Genomic DNA, 18,717 nt, shown 5'->3' with positions numbered 1-18,717 from the left:
ATGCCCCGGCAAAGTGAAGTTGTTTTGGCAGCATGCGGTTGCATAACACCTCATTTTCTATGTTGGGTTTTCCATTAATTTGTCACCTGTCTGTAGTTATAACAAGTTTATCGCTACAATATTTTGCCATATCCAAATACAGTGTCAAGCCTATAACACTAAAACAAAAATACAACTGCAACATAAAACCTAATATAAAAGTAACCTCAACCTAGAAAGCAATAATATACCTTGGCTATTAGCTTGTGATGGAATATTGCACTTGGCCTGAGTTTAATTCTTTTACATCCATTAATAAAATAAAACAAAATTGCTAGTTCACAATGAGTGACCTATTTCATTGTATAAATCAGGAGATCAGCCATCAAGCTGACAAAGAACAAAGATTCTTCATCCTGTGGAAATCTATTTTTTCTTCTCTTCCTCTTCCTTTTTCTGCACACCGTTCCTCTCAGTCTCTGCTTGAAGCTCTTGTTTTTTGCATCCTTTTGCTCAGTTTTTACTTCATGCTCCTGTTTCTGCTCCTCCGTCCCCTCAGCTTCTGTCGACTGTTCATCTTTGCTTTTGACCATGGCCTTGGCTGTGTTCTTGCCAAAAGTCTTCAAGATGGCTTTGATTCCTAAATTGTCAATGTTGAATGCAGTCAGACCGACATTGCCGACTGACTTGAGAGCGGTGTCTGTGGCTTGGCCTGCATCGTCGCCGTACCTTCACCACGAATAGCATGGCGCAGATAGGGAAGAGTGGTGTGGTGGAAGAAGATAAATGAGGATGTGTATAAAACTGAAAGACTAGAGCATGTGTGTTTGAAGGATAGTGTTGTCATTTAAAAAAAAAAAACACTGTCGTATCTCACTTTGTAGCAGTTTATTAGTAATAATCTACGAAAAACAGCCTACAAAGCTACAGCAAGAGAATCACCACCCAAGAGGAGCCAACAGTCAGCTGCAATTAACATGGACAGACCCAGAAAGACATACCACAAGCTTACAGCTTTTACAAAAAACTCGTAGCTCAAGCAGTATGTTAGCAAAGCAGCAACTCAGGCAATCTGTGTCTACACAGGAGGCGTTCAGGCACAGCAATGAGTGTAGGTCACGATTGTTTTCAAATCACTCAGAGCCCAATACACAATTACTTTAGGTAGAAAGGAAAATAAACTTAAAGTGTAAAAATATACTTCAAGGTGCATTATTGAATGTATAGCACAGATTAAACATGAGCCACTATGCAGCCTGTCTAGACAAGGTCAGAGTCAAAAAAGAATGCGAAATGCATACTATATAAGTGTGACATACATGAATAAACAACTCTGCTTAATGAAGACACTTGCATGTTTGTTGCTGCATTACGTTTGTCTTATTTAGTGTTAGTGAGCATCAAAAGGTTGAGCAGCACTGTTAGTTCACCAGACTTTGCCTTTACTCCCCCGTGCAGTCATATGTTGCGGGACATGTTTAAAAGATTCTCTAAGCCCCTAAATCTGAAAAGAAACAGTTGGAAAAGCAGGTCAATGCAAGAAGAAGTATCAAGAAGAAAGCACCACAGCAGGCAAGTATCAGGCTGGTTTCTGATCCAGCCCTCAACTATTTAAAGTGACCAAAGAGATTCACAAAAAGGGTGAAAACAAGATATGCGATAATTCATTTATGATCCTATCATTTAAATATAGATACAGAACCTGGAAATATCTGAACTTACTTGTATTTCACTGTTGTGACGGTCTCTGTTCCAACACTTTTGCAAACAAGCTTTGCTCCTGTCTCCAGACTCGACCAAACAGTAGAGAAACCTAGTTTGGAAATAAAGGGGGGAAAAAAGTTGAGTTCTGTAAAAAGACCTGGACCCCTCCTCATCACTCAAACACTGAAAATGGCAAAAATATTTCTGATATTTCATGTTACAGACAGACAATGCACAAGAATCTAAGTGATAACATTGTGTGCTTATGTACTGAAGTATTGCACATACCATGTACACCGCTGGATGCTACAAACTTGGCTCCATCCAAGTTGGATGCGCGGCCCTCTTCGTGTTTTTTCAAAGACTCTGGGACCAGCTTTGCACCATGTTTCTTCACATGGGGCACCACCTTATCTGCCACCTGTGTTGCCACTGTACTCACTCCATTCACTGTAAATACACAAAGTTACAGAGCATTAAAACAAAAACACATCAAAATCCACATTCACACATAGAACAGGAGACCAACATTTCAAAGGAAAAAAATGAAAATTGACTGTTATTCCTTTAAATCCACTGAAAAATTTACTGCCTTCACCCAAAAGCTGTTTATATGTCTGTCATTATTTTGGCAAAGGATTTCAAATCTTGCATGAAGTCAAAACAAAATGCTCTGATTTGTTTCCTCTGTTGCATGAGTCCTTACCCAAAAACTTGCTGACTCGGACAGCACCCCCGGTGGCCTGTTTGGCCACATTCAGACCTCTGCTGACATGAGGGCTGACCTCTGAAGGAGTGTCCTCAGGTGTGAGGTGATCCCGAATCTTGGCTGCTCCTTTCTGGATGGCCTTGCCAGTGGCCTCTGCTCCTTTTGCAAAAGACTGACTCAACCATGTACTTCCTACAGAGATACATTTTAGGGAATAGAAGCACATTAGCAATGTTATTTTGTGCTGTGGTCTCAAAATGTGGATTAGGGATATGTGAACAGGTGGTTGAACAACAGCATTGAATCCTGTTGAGAAGAGACTGCTGGTAAAAAAAAATACCCACTGGTGGCTGATGTTGTAGAGAGAGGGACATCTGCTGTACACAAAGTGTTTGTGCAACACTATGCAGTGATTTTTTATTTCATTTTCTTCCTTCCATTACTGTCACAAACTCACCTGATGCAATGCCTTGGGCCATCTTCTCACTCCATCCAGGAAGTAGGGGTTTGTCCTTCTCTGCTGCTTGTACTGCCAATCCCGTTTTCTCTTCAAGGGAACTAAGAGGGACTTTCGTACTTAAGTTGACGACTTCTGACCCCATCCCATCTGGATCCTGCCATCAGTCATTATGAGACAACACATAGCAGAGTGTTTCTAAAGTGTGTGTACGCCCAAACTGGTTACGCTTGACTTGTATTGCTACCATTATTTTGGCAGCTGCTTTTTTTCCCTGTCAAGTGTCAAGCAGGAATGTAAAATGTGTCACAAATCTAAAAGCAACAAGTTATCTAGTGTAACAGCTTGATCAAATCACAAAAGGAGTTTTCATTCTCAACAGATCAGCACAATAGATACAACAGATGGCAAAGTCAGAGATAGTGATCAGTGAATGACACCAAAGCTCCAAAGTTTGTTTTACTCAGGAGAAATGCATTTAAAGACACTGAATCGAAAAATTGTCAAATTAAGACTAATACATAACTGATATGACACAGCTTCAAATGTAAAGTGCACTTCAGAAAGTGTTAATTTCAGTTAGACAGTTTTGAAAGTTTGGCAGCAAAAAAAAAAAAGGCAGAATAACTGAGAAGTACAGAGGTGTACATGAGAGAGACATAATTATGAGTATAACAGCATGACAACTAACAGGAAGTAAGAAAGGAAGAAAAGCAAAAAGCTAAACTAATGAACAGAAGACTGCAGCCACATCACAATGCAGTAAGAAATCTTACACACACACACACACACATACATATATATATATAAGTATATAGGCTATGTAGCCATTGCATTAACTACCATTACTCTTTTACTGTAACATGCAGCATTTCAAAACTACATTTTTGCAAGTTTTTACAAATGATATATATATTTATTTATTTACTATACACACACACACACACACACACACACACATATATATATATATATATATATATATATATATATATATATAATTTTTTGCATGCAATATATTGTTCTTGACAGACTTTACTTGCTTTGGCACAAACAGAAAGAGCTCAAAAAGCTTCAAACAGCTTCACCTGGTACTGATTATGTTCAACCACCGCACCCTGCACTGTCCTTTTCTCTCCAACCATGGAGAAACACCCTAAAGGGATTGTACCAACACATTTGCTCCACCCACATGCATACTCATCTTTGTATTTGTTTCAGACTGAAGGCAAAAACTCACCTGGATCCTAAGCTCAGTAAGCTGCGACAGGACATCTTGAAAGACCTCTCGGTCAGCGGCAGGCAGTTCAGAGGACAACACTAAACCCACAAAGGAGCCTGGAGTCTCTGCCAAGGTGTCAGGGAACATGAAGATCCCAGAATTGGCCAGCAGCACTGGAGTGTCTGCAGTCAGCGGATAGAGGCAGTCGCACACCTTGAAAACGGGAGGACAGAAAAATAATGGGAATGATAACGTCCTCTAGGTCAAAGGTCATCATGATTTCAAAAGAGGTTGCAATAACCAACCCTTAGCAATGACCTCAGATCTTTGAAATTAGAGAAAATATAGGAAATTATATCTGCCTTTGTTTCTCTAAGCGGTAAAGCAAAAGGTGTGAAGTGAAAATGAAAAAATATCCAGTGTTATATAACCCAATAACTTCATTGTAAAAGGTCTGGTTGGTTTCTCTTTTGACCTCTCTCAGGATTTTAACCCCATCAGGACGAACATAGCAGCCACGCACACAGATATAATACAGAAACAGACTTGCTGCTGCACCGTGCCGCTGGTATGCCGCCTGACAGAATGACCCATGCGAGGATGCAGGGCACTGACCGGCAGCACAACAGAAGTGCAAAGTCATCTGGTAATGGGACCATTGTCTTGCTGGAAACAAAGAAGGACCAGAATACAGGAGAACAGCCCACCAGCCTGGTCTGGTGGAAAACAGGCATAATACACGCTTTGTAGAGGTGCCAGAATAGATTTGTATTTTTTATTCATTTGGCACACAAATAATCAAATAGAAGTAACTGCTGGTCATGAGGCTATATATGAATAGGGGCTAAATAGGTAAAGTTATACTTCTAGAAAGGTGATTGTGCCATAGAGCAACAGGTGATCAAATCAGTGATAAACATCTCCTACAATATAAACATAAGGGAAAGCAATACTACAACAAGAAAAAAAAATTACAGTTTTGCAATTCGGCAGCTCATTGTCATTAATGTGACTCTCAAACAACGCACAAATGTATTCTTAATATTTAGAAAAAAAATGTTTTAGCATCAAATCAACTAGTCCTTTTATCAACAGTTGGAGTGTAATGAGAACATTGTAACTGGAGGTGAAACAATTAGCCACTTAATCAATTCACTGACTGACAGAGAAATAATGTGCAACTATTCAATCGTTGTATTCTTTTATCCAAGCAAAAGTGCCCCAAACAATCCACTATTTCTAGTCTAATAAATGTGAGGACTACTGTGTTTTATCATTTTTAACACTCTATGCTTATGAATAAATCTTGTCAGGTGCAATTTTTCTGTTCTGCTTAACATTTGAAAACATTTTGTGAAACTATGACGAGCATTTTCACAATTTCATTCGGGAGACAATGAATAAAAAATAAGATACAGGGTAAGATACAAGACACAAACAGTGTATAAGGATCCACCTCAAAGACAACACGGTCATAAGAGGAACCTTTCTTAGTGAATAGTGCTCCATCTACGCACAAACACAGTGACTCATAGTTAGGTATGAAACACTTCTGACAGCGTTAAAGTGCTTTCCCCTGGGGTTACACCTACTTACCTCTCAGCACACACCCAAGGAAATACTTCTATAACATTGCTAACATTTTAAATGCTATGAAAATTTACTTTCTAAAAAAAAATATGTGGCACAAGAACTTCTTTTGGGATTTATAAAGTCCTATCTTATCTTATCTTAACATATCCACTCTCACATAAGTTAATTAACATGACATATACTTACATGTAAAAATGCTGTGGAGCTCCCATCAGTGGAATTCCCTTGCTGGCTGTCAAATGTGATGATGCGAAGGTAGCCTGGAGAAGAGAGCGAGCTGACCTGTCCATTGGGTGCAACAAAAAACAGCTGCACCCCTGAGGGGATGGAAAGCAGCTCTTGTCCATCTCCTCCAGTCTGGTTTCCTGACCCGAGGGTGCCTCTGTTAGGGCTATAAGACAGGCTGCGGTGCCCATTTGTGGGCTGCGGCGTGTACACCGGAGGCTGGTCCCCTGGGTTATCCATGGCTGTAGATCCTGGAGCCGCTGCAGGGAGTGAGTGTGTGTGTTGAACAGCAGGGGAGGGAGGTCTGGGAGGGGGCGTATTGGGGGTTGGGGTTAAGTTCTGGGTGGTGGCAGGTATGGTGGGGTACAGATGGTGGGTAGAGCTATTGGGGGGCTGACTGTTGGGTGCCAAGTCTGGATAAAGATTAGGAGGAAGATCCTTCAACAGTAAGCCCCTCTGGGCTCCTGTTGTCAGCTGAGAGTTTTCCAGGGCAGAAAGATGGGCATCGACAGTCCTCAAAGTGTCCCTCATCCTTTGCTGGAGCTGCCGGGCTGTGTCCCACACCACTCCCTGCTGCCTTTCCCCGCCGGTGGGAACATCCACCCCCTGTGTGAGGTGCATTCGGCCTTTTCTGTAAAACACCAGGGCATCTGCTCTGTTGTCTGCCTGTTCAGCGGCCAATCCACGACTCAGGGAATTAAACGCAGACTCATACTGGTCCCTGATGAGCAGCAATTCAGCAGGTTCAGCCATTCTGAGAGGTGGAGAAGATAACAATAAAAGCACTTTAATGACTGGACACTTTTATATACAACACTCAAATATTAAACAGTGATTTACTGGGATTAATACAGCTTGTTTCAGGGTAAATGGTCCTCCAAATTAGTTACTTGGACAGGAAACAAATGGGACTGTAAGGCTAAAAACACACTGAAGTTAGACAAATGAAGCAACAGAAGACAAGAGGAGAGTGCAGTACCTGTCACCGAGATGTGATGTAGTTCCTTAAACACTGGAAAAGCAGCTTCAGTTTTCTGCTTAAATACTCATGATTCAATGTGTGAAAAATCTCAGTAATGTAATTGTTCTTGCCAGCGGCGCGCGATTTAAGCGTCGTTGACTTGCTAACACATCTGGTTTAACCTGAATAACGAGACCAGAGTGTGTTTTTTTGTTGATGTCTTCACCTGTCTGAAGATTTACATTTAAATAACAATAGTTAACACATGAATTCTTAATGTCATTATCATATTTATCGAACAGAAAACCCCAGACATTACTAGCTGAGCGTTGGAAGACAGAAAGTTTAAATGCGACTTACCTTGACAGCCAAACTTTAATATCCGGGCAAAGAAAACAAACAAACAGATAAAAAATCAGTAGTTAAGTGTTTTCAAAGATTCCCTGATAAACTTTTAAAAAGTGCTTCTGTCCTCTAGATGTGAAAAAGACTTCTCATGTCAGCGTGCTCACCTGCCTGATAAGTGATTTAATCCGGCGGAGCAACTGTCAAAATAAACAATAAAATGGTTTCCTGTCAAGACTTTCAAAATAATATTCACAAGGTTTAATACAGGATGCATGTTACTATTATGACAAAAAAAATTGTACAGAAGAAAAATCACAGATATAAAAATCCTGTCTTCTGTTAAAAAAAAGTAAATTTAAAAAATAAAGCTTGTAAAAATGCTTGAATATAATTCCCCTTCCTGTCCATCGGATATAGTCCATTTTCATTTAAGGTATTTTCTTGGATGATAGTAAAAATCAGAAGAAAAGGTTTTCAGGAAAGTTCCTGTTACATTTTGATAGAACAAATACTTAGATTTTATTACATTTTTTAAAAAACAAGAATATACATATACAAAATTCCTTTAATTTATTTATTTTAAGAAATTTTACCTATTAGTATGGAGTAAAAATAACATACTTTTTAATAACGGGTAAGTGTCAGAGTAGAACGTTTGATCTAAAGCTTAATAAAAGCACCTCATCTGTAACATAATGTAAAGATCAGGCTCCGTGGTGGGTAATAGAGAGGACCGGGACAATACCCGGTGGGCCGGTCTGATGTTTGGGCTGCGAGGGCCGGTGTTTCAGTCATGGCACTAGGTTGATCATTATGCTGCTGCAGCTGTTCCTGGGCCGCCTCCATCTGTGTCTATGGCCACCTCCACTGGCAGCTCTTTTTTTTTTTGCAGACACACCATGACGTAACAGGTCCGTGCACGCGGTCAGAGGCAATGACGTACATATATAGCTATATATATACGTCATTGGTCAGAGGTGTTTCAAAGATGAAAACAGGCAGAGCAAGGATGGTGCGGAGAAGGCAAGAATTAAAAGGGGGAAAGCTCTGGAAACAGACGCAGCCAAATGTGCAGAAATTGGAAACTTTTTCACTAAAACTTGCAGTTTGAAACGACAAATGAGGACGAAGAAACAGTTATGACAAGATGTTGAACTTTGCAAACCACCGTTCAAGTTAATTATCAAGTCAATTAATTGTGTGTCATTGTGGCGTAAAACATAATTTAAATAATGGTATGATGCGACCACATAACTGGGAACCTTTGTCCTGTAGCCCCTCAGAGTCAGAAGAAAGATCCAGCACCAAGCAGCAGCCAAGAGCCCACAAGTCCAGAGTGGGAGGTAGGATTGTTCATTGAGTGAATATTATTAGAATGAATATAATGAAGAGTCTGGTGTAGACCTGCTCTATAGGAGAAGAGCCCTGAGATGCGAGATGATTCAGCTCTACATTCATGAAACTGACCTTACGGCTTTGTAAAAAGTGGAGATTTGTGCTGAGAATTTTGACCATTTAAAAAATGTGATTTAGTATCAGAGGCAGAGCCAGTAGTGATGAGGGGATTACTGCTGTCAGTATGGAAGCTTTACAAACTCTAAGATTAAACTCTCTACAAGGATGCAAAATAAGTTGGACTTCTACATGAGAGCTTTATTCTTCATCTACTTCCTGAAAAGTCTGGTCAATAACAAATCTACTATTTTCAGCTGAACTAAAGACAGACTTTGTGATTTTTCTGCTCACATGTTGTGTTGTTGTAAACTTACTCTTTCAAATAAATAGCCTTCTAACCACCTGGAAGGCAGTGCTGGAAGCCAGTGTTTGTCCTGTTTTTGTATCACTCCTCGGAGACCTTAGACAGCCGGTTGTAATGTTATTTCAGCAACACACCATACTATGATGTTTTTACAGTGAAGCTTCTACTGTGGAACCAGTTTGACATGTTCAGGCGTTCTATGTGTGAAAACTCAGAGATTTCAGGTATCAGAAGGTGGTTTTCAACTTTTTTTTGTTAACTTTCTGCTTAAACTTTAAACTAAATTTACTTCACTAAACCAGCCCTCTGGACTTCCAGTAAGCTGTGTTCCTATTGGCTGTCCAGGTGGCTGCTTGGTGTTATCAGGAACACCTGAGCAGCTCAGTTCTTCCTTTATTTGTCTGCAGTCAAACATTTCCTCTGCTTCTCTTCACCACTGAACCGGGTTTGGGTCTGTTCCTTTAGTTTGTTCTTTAGGCATTGGCTTGCAGTTTCCAGCAGTAAAATCCTCTTTAATGTAGTGATGGTGAAATCGAAGCTTCATGAAGCAATGAACCACTTTGACACATTGCTTCGAAGCATTTGACACAACCAGAAGAGTGACATCTGCTGGTCCTGTGTCAGAACTGCATCCAAGTGGAAAAAAATGAAAAAGCCTCAGGACTGCTTGTCTCACACTGCTTTGTACTTGCAATAAATGTTTTAAAACGTTATATATGTATGTTTGTGTGCATATATGTATATTGTGTTTCTATGATTAATTGTGTGTTGTGTATGAATGAATCTATGCGTATGTATCTGTGTGTTATCTAATGTATGAAATGCAACTAGATATATCTAAACTAAATTCTAACTAAATGTATACTCTCCCTAACTTCTCTCAAAATGACAAATGGCAAATGCACTAACGTGATCTCCTCCTCTCAAAAACCCACAATTTGAGAAGTGAATCAGACCCCTTTGCTTAAGACCTGGGCAGACTGAAATGTCCAACCCCTTCAAAGTTCGCGCGAAGCACCGCGACACGCGATGTGACGTAACGAGGCCTCGTTCTCGATCGTCACGTGATTGTGGGCGTGCTGAAGCAGGGATCGAAACACCGTCTCGGAACACTTTCGCTTCAAAAGCTCGGCACTGTGTCGAGGAAACTGGATCGACCGTAACTACTTTAATGTATTTCTTGCTGTGTTTTAGGGCTTTGTACTGGATAGTTGTCTTGGTAAATGTGGTTCTTTAGCCACAGTTAGCACATGGTACTACTGTGTGCAGTGATTAGTGGATTTGGTGAAGCTGAATTGTCTTTATCTTGGCTGTAGTGAGTCTTTAGAGGTTTTTGGTCACACACATTCTGTATTCTTGTTTGTGAACCAACGTTGGTTGTCCAGAAGGTAAAAGAGTTCCTGTCCCGATTCTGTTTAAAGAGGTTCTCTGGTAGGCTGCAGGAGACTTTAGTGTTTGGGTTGTGCTAGTTTGGTTTTTGTACGGTTTCATTTGGACGACTATCTTGAGGCACCTCCATGTAGTTTAGTGAGGTTTTCTGTAACAGTTCTACAAAGCAACCTGCGGCAGAAGAGACTTTGAGAGTTTTTAGGAAGTTCTGGAGACCAGACTTTAGAGCAGCAGAAACATTTGTAAACAGGAGAAGGTGAGATTCGGAGTAGAAATGAGAAGGAAACCTTCTTGACCCGTGTGGTGAGGTCCTATACAAAGAGTTTGAGCAGGTTGTGGAGAGTCTGTAGTTGTTTGGTTTGAAAGCACAAAGAGTCGACTCATTAAAGGAGAAAACAGAAGATATTGTTGGTTCGTCTGTTGCTCTGCAGTTTCCTTAGACTTAATATCAAGTTTCTATTTTAAATGATTTACCGTGTGAGCCCAAGAAGACTTCAATAAACTCCCTCCATCCCCTGGACACAACATATTTTATTACCATGTTAAATCTTTCTTTTTAAATATGTTTTTGAGTTTCAATCATAGTTTTTCTCTTTGCTTGTTTAGTTTTGTCATCTGTGTGAAAGGTGCAAAACAAATAGTTGAATTGATAAACTGAATAACTGACTAACTCATGATTGTGACAACAGAAGTATTTTCATTGTGATTTAAGGGTTTGTTTGCTATTTAAGGTTGGGGTTAAAATCTTGACAGAAAAAAAGATTAAAGAAATAAACTACACCTAAAAATTAAATCAATGGGAAAAAACATTTAATCCAATAAAACTTTTAGAAAGTAAATTACACATTAAATACAATTATATTAAACAGACAAAATATTTAATTACATAATTAAACAAGATACAAAACATGTAATTATGAAATTATTTTTCAAAAACAAATATTAAACATTCAAGATGAAATACTTTAGGTAATCAAACATTTAAAAAATACAATTAAACAAGAATATTACAAATATGAAACATTTAATTAGATTATTAAACCTTTAAAAAGACAAAACATTTATATTCATATATATATTCATGTTTTATAAATGAGGCCCCAGGTCTTTAACCAGCATCCCTAAAATCCATGGAGTGGGCTCCAGAGAAATGAAGAGAGGTCAACTTTTATCAGCCTCCATCCAGATGTTCAACTTGGTATCTTTACTTTGAGATTTTTAGCGCCACAAACTTTTCGCATCACACTTTATTATCTTTTATTAGGACTTTAATGGAATCCACCAGCAGATTTAGTTTTTGTTGAGAAACTTTATTCTTGTCGTCGTCCTTCTATTTGACCTCATGTTTATTAGTTTTAGTGGAGAAAGTTATTTTAACTGTTGATTAGTCTCTGATAAACCAAATAATAAATTGGATTAGTCAAGAAAATAAACAACAGATAGAAAGTAAGAATCTTTTACTTTGTCAAACAATGAAATACAATTGATACAATGAAAATAGTCATTTAGTCATGCAGGTAATGTCTGGTATCGGAAAGTTAAACTATTAGACACAACTTCATACTCAAAGCAGAGTTATTTTTTGTATTATTGGATATGCTAGAAAAAATATAAGAAAACATCTCAAGATAATGAAGTGCCCAGATGGGCGTGGCATGTATGGAGCTGAATCCACTGTGTTTGTTTTGTTCTTAGCGTCATTATGTTCTGGCAGAAGGACCGGCAGAGTGGAGCGGTGATTCGCAAGAAGGCAAAACAGCAGGTGGAGTGATCAAAGACACACGACAATACCTGTAAATGGTGAGATAGAGGGCATCCAATTAGAGATGCAAACTTGCGTCTTGGGAGCCTTAATAACCCAGACTGCAAAACTAGACAGTTCTGCCTGAAGGCTTGTAGTTTACTTGAACTGTTCATAAAGTTGTCCTAATTTATATTCAAAAAGCCTATGCACCATGCCTTACTTAGAACTTTTGTATTTGTCCCCGATGACCTGTTGTGGGCGGCTGTCTGCACTGATGTATAGTTTGTGGAGCTCAGTCAGGCAGGGCACAATTTCAGCCATGGTATACCCAGTAAAGGAAATTAAGGAATCAGGCTGAAATGCAAAAAAAAAAAAAGAGAGAGAGAGAGATTTAAACTCTTATTTTGTTTAGTTTCCTGAAAAATACCTATAAAAAGGACCTTTAGCACTGGACAAACTTACCCAGAGAGATCTATTTATAGTGTAGGCGGCTAAGCAGTAGGCTGAAGCAGCCACTATAGATGGGGAGTACTGCAGCAATGGGCCAATTTCTAGCAAACTTAACTCTGTTATATACTAGAAGCAGAAAAAAAAAACATTTCAAAATATGAAAGAGAAATGAAAAAGTGTCTCCTTGAAGGAAAAACTTGGCTGCAGTTTGTGTGATTATACTTACCAAGGCGATGTTCTTTGTGTTGGCACAAACCGAGTGGATGGACATGAAAAGGTGAAGGAACTGGTTTGAGGTTGGTGCTGCCATGTTGAAGTCCAGCACCCTCAGAAAAACATGCTCCATCTGGATCAACTGCTTCTTCGTGTAGGTGTTGTCTGTGATGTACACAAACTCATTCAGCTCAGGAGGTATGATCTCCTCGTACTTTCTACAAGGGAACAAATCACATGGTTATAGGTTTCCGTAAATTCTCAAGTCTTTACTGGATAGAATAGGAGCGAATCTTTACACACACACACACACAAAAAAACAAAACATATTCTTACGCAGCGATCAGTAGTGCAGCTGTACCAACCAGCTGCAGCTTCCCCCGTTTCACATATGCTGTGCAGGAGAGAAAGCGGTCCAAGTAGTTGACAGCAAGGTGAAGAGTTTCAGAGCGAAGCTTGTATTCCTGGACAACTTCAACCAGCCACTCCACCAGAATGGTCCGCATGCCATCGGTGATCTCTGGATGCCTCTCTAAGTAGTCTGGTCTTGCGCTGAGCTTCACCTAGCATTAGAAACCAAAGCAGTTATGACAAACTTGCAGCTCTCATAGTTACACTGCTTTAATGCTGAGCAAACACTAATGTGATAATAAATTAAACAAATTGCACTTCTCTCTCCCTCAAGTGCTGGTAAATATTTTCTGCATACTCCAGACCAAACCCCTCCTCTGATACCAGGGATTCATTTGGTTCAGACTGCATGGAAACATCCTGGCATGAACCTACAGAAGCAAACACCAGGTGGGTACAAAGCACATGCAATAAAAACAGCTTTGCAAGGTAGAGGGTTTTGCACTTTCCAAACTCACTTGAACTCAGCTCCAGTAGGAGTCTCAAATCTTCATTTTGCAGGGCATCAGTTTCAGCATGTAAACTGTCTAAGGCCACTTCTTCCCCAGACGCAGCAAGAACCACTTCACAAGCCTCTTCGACGTACACATCGTAGCTGGAACTGGATGGACAGCCAAGAAAGTTGAGCTGGGAGCTGTCTGACACTGAACTGCGTTTGGATAATTGGCTTCCCTGAGGAGGAAAATGAGTTGACATGATCGTCACATCAGGCTGGAATGTAAATGTAAAACCTGTGAACTATCATGCTCTCCACGGTGCCTCTCATGCCTACCTGACTGACGGATCGACTACGATGCTCATTTTCCGACAAGACGCCGAGCACTGTGCGTTGTTTGGTTCTCTGGACCTGCAGTGCATCTGCTTTGGTTGAAGATGTGACATTTTCTTTGCCAGTGTGACCACCACGACTGGCAGCTCTGCAGAAGTTCATCTTTAAACAGGGAGATGAGAAAAGAGAGTAAAAAAGAAGTGCCAGGAAGACATGAAACACAGTGAGAAGAATTATTGTTTAACATTGAGCTGCCTCAGTTAAGTAAAATATATTGTGTTGCCTTTGTCAGTTCTCTGTATGTACAGAGTGCCTGTCTGTTGGTATCTGAAACAGAGTTGCAAGATGAATCTGGCAGGTTGCAGGACAAGGATAGCAAATTAGGAATCAATTGTGCATATTTTTCCAATATAAAAAAAAAAAAAAATAGGATTTTCTTTTAGATCAAAAACACTTAAAACAATAAAGGATAAGTTAACTTACATTCATATGGACTGGGAAGTATTATTCAATAACAGCAATGTATGACAAATTGTAATCTACTCAATATACTTTAGAAACCAAAGAATAATAAATTAACTTGGTGTAAGGGTATAACTGTATGCAGCATCAGATTTTATAGTTTTAAACCAGATTTTGAAAAAACAATATTCACAGTTTGCCATAGTGTAATAAATATAAACAGTCTGACACAAAAAAGATACATGCAACACTTTAATTTCTTTACTTACAAGGGTCACGCAAGAAATACAGATGGGAACCGCAGCAACAGCTTAATGTGACATACTCTCATGAGATACTGTATGTGATACTAGTGAGTTTATGGTTGTCCTGACCACATTACAGCAGCTAGATAAGGCTGCAGTAACAACTGAGGAGGATAGAAGCAGAGTGGTCTAACTCACAGAAAATCCAAACTAAGTTTTATATAATTTCTGTAATATTTTATGGTCTAGATTTCAGTGGCAAAGTGGTCGAACCCACAACCCAAATATAGCATTACAGTGGCGATTTAAATATTAGACCATTCTTGAAAACACTAAATTTTGAACCAGTTTTACTCAGAAACTACAGACCACTCTACTTCTAAACCCTTCAATTACAGTTATTGTTTGCCGTTTTTTTATTAATTCATGATTTTGTCTATAAAATACTGAAAAATGTGACTTATTCATATTACATGTTTACTTTTTTTAAAGCCCTGAAAAAGTTTACAGCAGTTTGAAATACACCATGGCTGTGGAGGGAATGCACTTTTTTTTCCAATTTTTGTGGTCTGAGAATGCACATATTCTATCTATTAAGCATCTAATTTGGCTTTTCTTTGTGATTATTCCAGTTAGCGCTATCATTTGCCGTAGGAGAAGCCTCCAGCTCTGTTGCTCCTCAGAGTTGATTCACTTGAATTTTTTGCTGAATCCAAAATTTCTAAATAAGATGCCTCGTCTTCTTTTTGACATATCTGTATGTTGACTACACAATACCACACAGACTGAGGGTTAGTGTTTGCTCTTCATCTATTTCATTCTGATTTAGGTTTATGGCAGCTGGCATTAAGAAAGTTTTTTTTTTCAAATCTTTGAGTGAAGCTTGTGATATGGTGCCACCATACTTCATGATTACAGGCATAATCTATGATTATCAAGATTTCAAAGATGCTCAAAATGACACAGATCCTGTCTTTAGGAGAGCTCATGTCTCCTCTGCAGTTTGTTCACTATGGTATAAAGGACAGCATCAAATCATCTTATCCAAAAGACTCTGGCCAGTGAAATTGATTTGCAAATCTGCCTGAAAAAGACAAGACATTTGACTTTTTACTGATTGATGAATTCAGGTCTGTGAGGAAAAGTACAAAAACAGAAATGTCCATTTTTACTAACTGCTCTCACAACATCAAAAGAAAAGCTGCGTGGGAAATCAGTTGCACTAAAAGTTTAAGAATGGTAATAAGGTCTTGCATTAAACATGTAAGCATCACTTCCACTCAAAATGATGTTTCTGTCAGTGCAACCTCTATGAGATGTTTGACCCTCACTGTACAGAATAGTGTAGGTAAAATCTGAATTAAAGGCATTTATTTGTGAGCAGGACCTATAACATTACAGCTATTTTACATTGAAGTGAATCGTGGTCCAACAGACGCTGCAGAAACACTGAAGGTGGTATTTCAGTGGTGTAGAAAACCACTTACATCTACTCATGAAAAATAATGAAATGAACAATATTTAAACAATCATAAAACATGATTTTTTCACTAAGCAAGATAGAAAAATGGCATTTTAAGAATTTCAAAAATAGTCATACTGACTTGTTTTTTTAAAGAGAAAAATCCGTATTATACAAAACATGTTATTGTGAAATGATTATTGAACACATCTTTGAACATTCTTGCAGCAGAAATCGAATTAACAACGTGTGAAGCCAAATCATTCCTCCTGAGATATCCACATTGCCATGGTTACAAGACCTTGCCAGTGGGAATCTCAAACTAATACAAACGGAAATCAGAAATGAAGTTGAAAGCAAAGTGCATCGCATCAGTGAATCACGGTCTCACAGTGGAAAGCTGCAGGTTTCAGAGCATCTATTCCTGAATATAAACTCACCATGATCGGGATCAGCGTAGCTCACAGTTGAATGTTTCAAAGTGGAAACGTGTCCATGAATTCACACCAAACTAACAAACCACCACTAAAACTTTCCGATTCCCAGCTAATTTGGACAAACAGCGACTTCAAGGTGACTTTAGGAGACTGAAAGCAGATTTCTGGATGGTTTGTTTTGTTTTCCTCCGGTGAAGTTCACCTCGCAAATGAAACAAATCAGCTGTTTCGCTTCAGGCTTCTCGTCCAATCACGTGTCAGGACGCAACCGCTGACAGGCGACGTCATGCGTGAGGAATCTGTCAGGGACTGCTTCAGTTTATTTAGTTCATCTCAACGACTGTGAAGTTTTAAAGCATCATATGAACCTTAACATGTGCTTTCAGACAACGTTTCCAGTGTCGCCTTCTTTAAACAGCTGTAGCATCACTCAGCAGATCAGCAGCAGCTTCGTTAATTACTTGCATCTTCTGACATGTGATTTTAATAAAGAGTAAAGCAGTTTCAAAGATGAATCCAGTACTGAAATATATTAATTATTTTCAAAATCCAAATGTAGTTTCCTCCAGAGACTTCTAGAAGAGAGGGTATTACTGTCATACAGGGTTAAATCTACTGGTTTAATCAAATCAGGGCAACTTCTCAGTGTGTCTAAAATGATTGGAGAAATAGTTAAAAATCTGATTTTAAAGTATTGCTGTATAAAAATAAATAGAATGTGGAAGTTGTATTTTGTATCTGTGATGCATACTGTAAACAAGTCTATATGAAAGAGAGCATGGTATGTATTTACAATCCTGCAGCAATAATGCAAAGTAAAGATATATGAGCATATCAGTTACTGGACAATAAAGGAGGAAAAGTCTTTTCTCCGTTTTGTCTGAATGGAGACTGAGTGTCTGCATTTTGCATTTTGTCCATCAGATGGCAGACTTTCTCTTCAAAAACAGCTAACTGCAACCTGAAAAAGTCACAGTGGTTTTGAATAACGGTATAACTGACCATGTAACATTGTGACCCTTTTATATGCAATTTTCCAAAATAGTTGTGAACCTTTTGCTCACTCGGGAATAGAGATGATGCAAAGCAGTGAAACATCCCGCTGCTTCAAGTACCAAATGATTCAGATTTATGTGTCTTTTTTCGGCTACAAGCCACTTGGATGTTCAAATGCCTGGTGGCTCTTTTAAAAAATATTTTTATTGTTGTTTAAATTTCTAATCTAGTCACAGCAAGAAGTGCAGGTATGAAATGGAGGGGCCGAGGGGAGCTGGAGAGGATCGGGAGCATTAACTGCCAGCTTGTCATGCTGCTGCTGAGCAGCTTCAGTGGAGCAGCTGAGGATTAAATATTCCAATTTGCAACCTTTTGGTCACAAGGCTCCTTCTTGAACCTTCAGCCAACCGTCAGCCTTAATACTTTCCCAACCGCTGAATGTGATGGAAGGCCCCCTCACTTTTAGTATTTATGATATTTACCTTCCTCCTTTAACCAGAGTAGAAAATTTGCCTATTCTGATTGGATGTTTGTTAAGTTATGTTGACTCGATGTTTCAATTTAAGCACAATACAGTTACTTCAGGAAATAAAAAGGAAGTGTTGTCTGCAAAATGAGTAATATTTTCTGTCAGAGACTATATCACCATGCAGAAGTGCATGAAATAAGGGGTGCTAATGGAAATATAACTTTGACATGAAGGTTTATACTTTCTGCCAAATTCAAATTTTGTATTAAGATTTTTGATAATTTGCAAATAAACATAATTTTTATGTCTCAATTGTGGGAATAACACAATCACCTATCTTTTTCTGCTGTCTAGTCCCACATTTTATTGAAAAATAAACTGTTACATTTTTGCAACACTATAACAGAATTTAATTCTTTTAAAGTTATAAACATGATATAGATACCATCCTACTCCTACATTAATGTAGTTATGATACAATGTAGCTCTAAATGTTATGTTGGATAGTAACAAAAAAACACTAAACAAAAAATGTAAAAAAACAAAACAAAAAAAAAACTATAAAAGCTAATGCATCTGAAACGATCAAACATTTAAAGGATGTATAATCCAAAAACATGCAAAATTAAATGAGCAAGTTGATATTTTTTGTATAAAAATGATGCTCTAAAATAGAAAAAGTCATGGAAAATATACATCTCTTGGGCTAATAA

The 18,717-nt window shown here is 38.7% G+C and overlaps 2 protein-coding genes and 1 long non-coding RNA gene across 6 annotated transcripts; 1 reads left to right on the top strand and 2 right to left on the bottom strand.

The window, feature by feature from the left end:
- Positions 1–852: 852 nt before the first annotated feature.
- sparta (spartin a) lies at positions 853–7,377 on the bottom strand. Of its 2 annotated transcripts, none has more exons than XM_022214363.2 (8): positions 7,211–7,377; positions 5,851–6,643; positions 4,090–4,284; positions 2,850–3,006; positions 2,390–2,584; positions 1,972–2,133; positions 1,702–1,792; positions 853–1,483 (listed from the first exon to the last, which is right to left on the bottom strand). In XM_022214363.2, the coding sequence occupies exons 2-8, from the start codon at positions 6,640–6,642 to the stop codon at positions 1,438–1,440; spliced, it is 1,638 nt and encodes a 545-aa protein (XP_022070055.1). In that variant the 5' UTR covers position 6,643; positions 7,211–7,377; the 3' UTR covers positions 853–1,437. The 2 variants fall into 2 exon arrangements, with proteins under 2 accessions (XP_022070055.1, XP_051793594.1); XM_051937634.1 differs by lacking the exon at positions 7,211–7,377 and adding an exon at positions 6,869–7,083.
- A 2,632-nt stretch (positions 7,378–10,009) lies between these two features.
- Positions 10,010–15,913, top strand: LOC127530599 (uncharacterized). Of its 2 annotated transcripts, none has more exons than XR_007937244.1 (4): positions 10,010–10,116; positions 12,042–12,108; positions 13,439–13,554; positions 13,713–15,913. It is a non-coding gene; the product is annotated as an uncharacterized LOC127530599 (long non-coding RNA). The 2 variants fall into 2 exon arrangements; XR_007937245.1 differs by having other exon boundaries at positions 12,042–12,146.
- Positions 11,140–17,026, bottom strand: ccna1 (cyclin A1). 2 transcript variants are annotated; one of them, XM_022214365.2, is made up of 9 exons: positions 16,543–16,997; positions 13,937–14,095; positions 13,623–13,836; positions 13,423–13,535; positions 13,090–13,316; positions 12,767–12,971; positions 12,553–12,666; positions 12,311–12,444; positions 11,140–12,137 (listed from the first exon to the last, which is right to left on the bottom strand). In XM_022214365.2, the coding sequence occupies exons 1-9, from the start codon at positions 16,543–16,545 to the stop codon at positions 12,047–12,049; spliced, it is 1,260 nt and encodes a 419-aa protein (XP_022070057.1). In that variant the 5' UTR covers positions 16,546–16,997; the 3' UTR covers positions 11,140–12,046. The 2 variants fall into 2 exon arrangements, with proteins under 2 accessions (XP_022070057.1, XP_022070058.1); XM_022214366.2 differs by lacking the exon at positions 12,553–12,666 and having other exon boundaries at positions 16,543–17,026.
- Positions 17,027–18,717: the final 1,691 nt, after the last annotated feature.

This window comes from Acanthochromis polyacanthus, chromosome 17 (genome assembly GCF_021347895.1).
Source record: "Acanthochromis polyacanthus isolate Apoly-LR-REF ecotype Palm Island chromosome 17, KAUST_Apoly_ChrSc, whole genome shotgun sequence".
NCBI lineage: Eukaryota > Metazoa > Chordata > Actinopteri > Pomacentridae > Acanthochromis > Acanthochromis polyacanthus.
The sequence above is the reverse complement of the archived record's forward strand: the minus strand, read 5'-3'. Positions and strand labels throughout refer to the sequence as shown.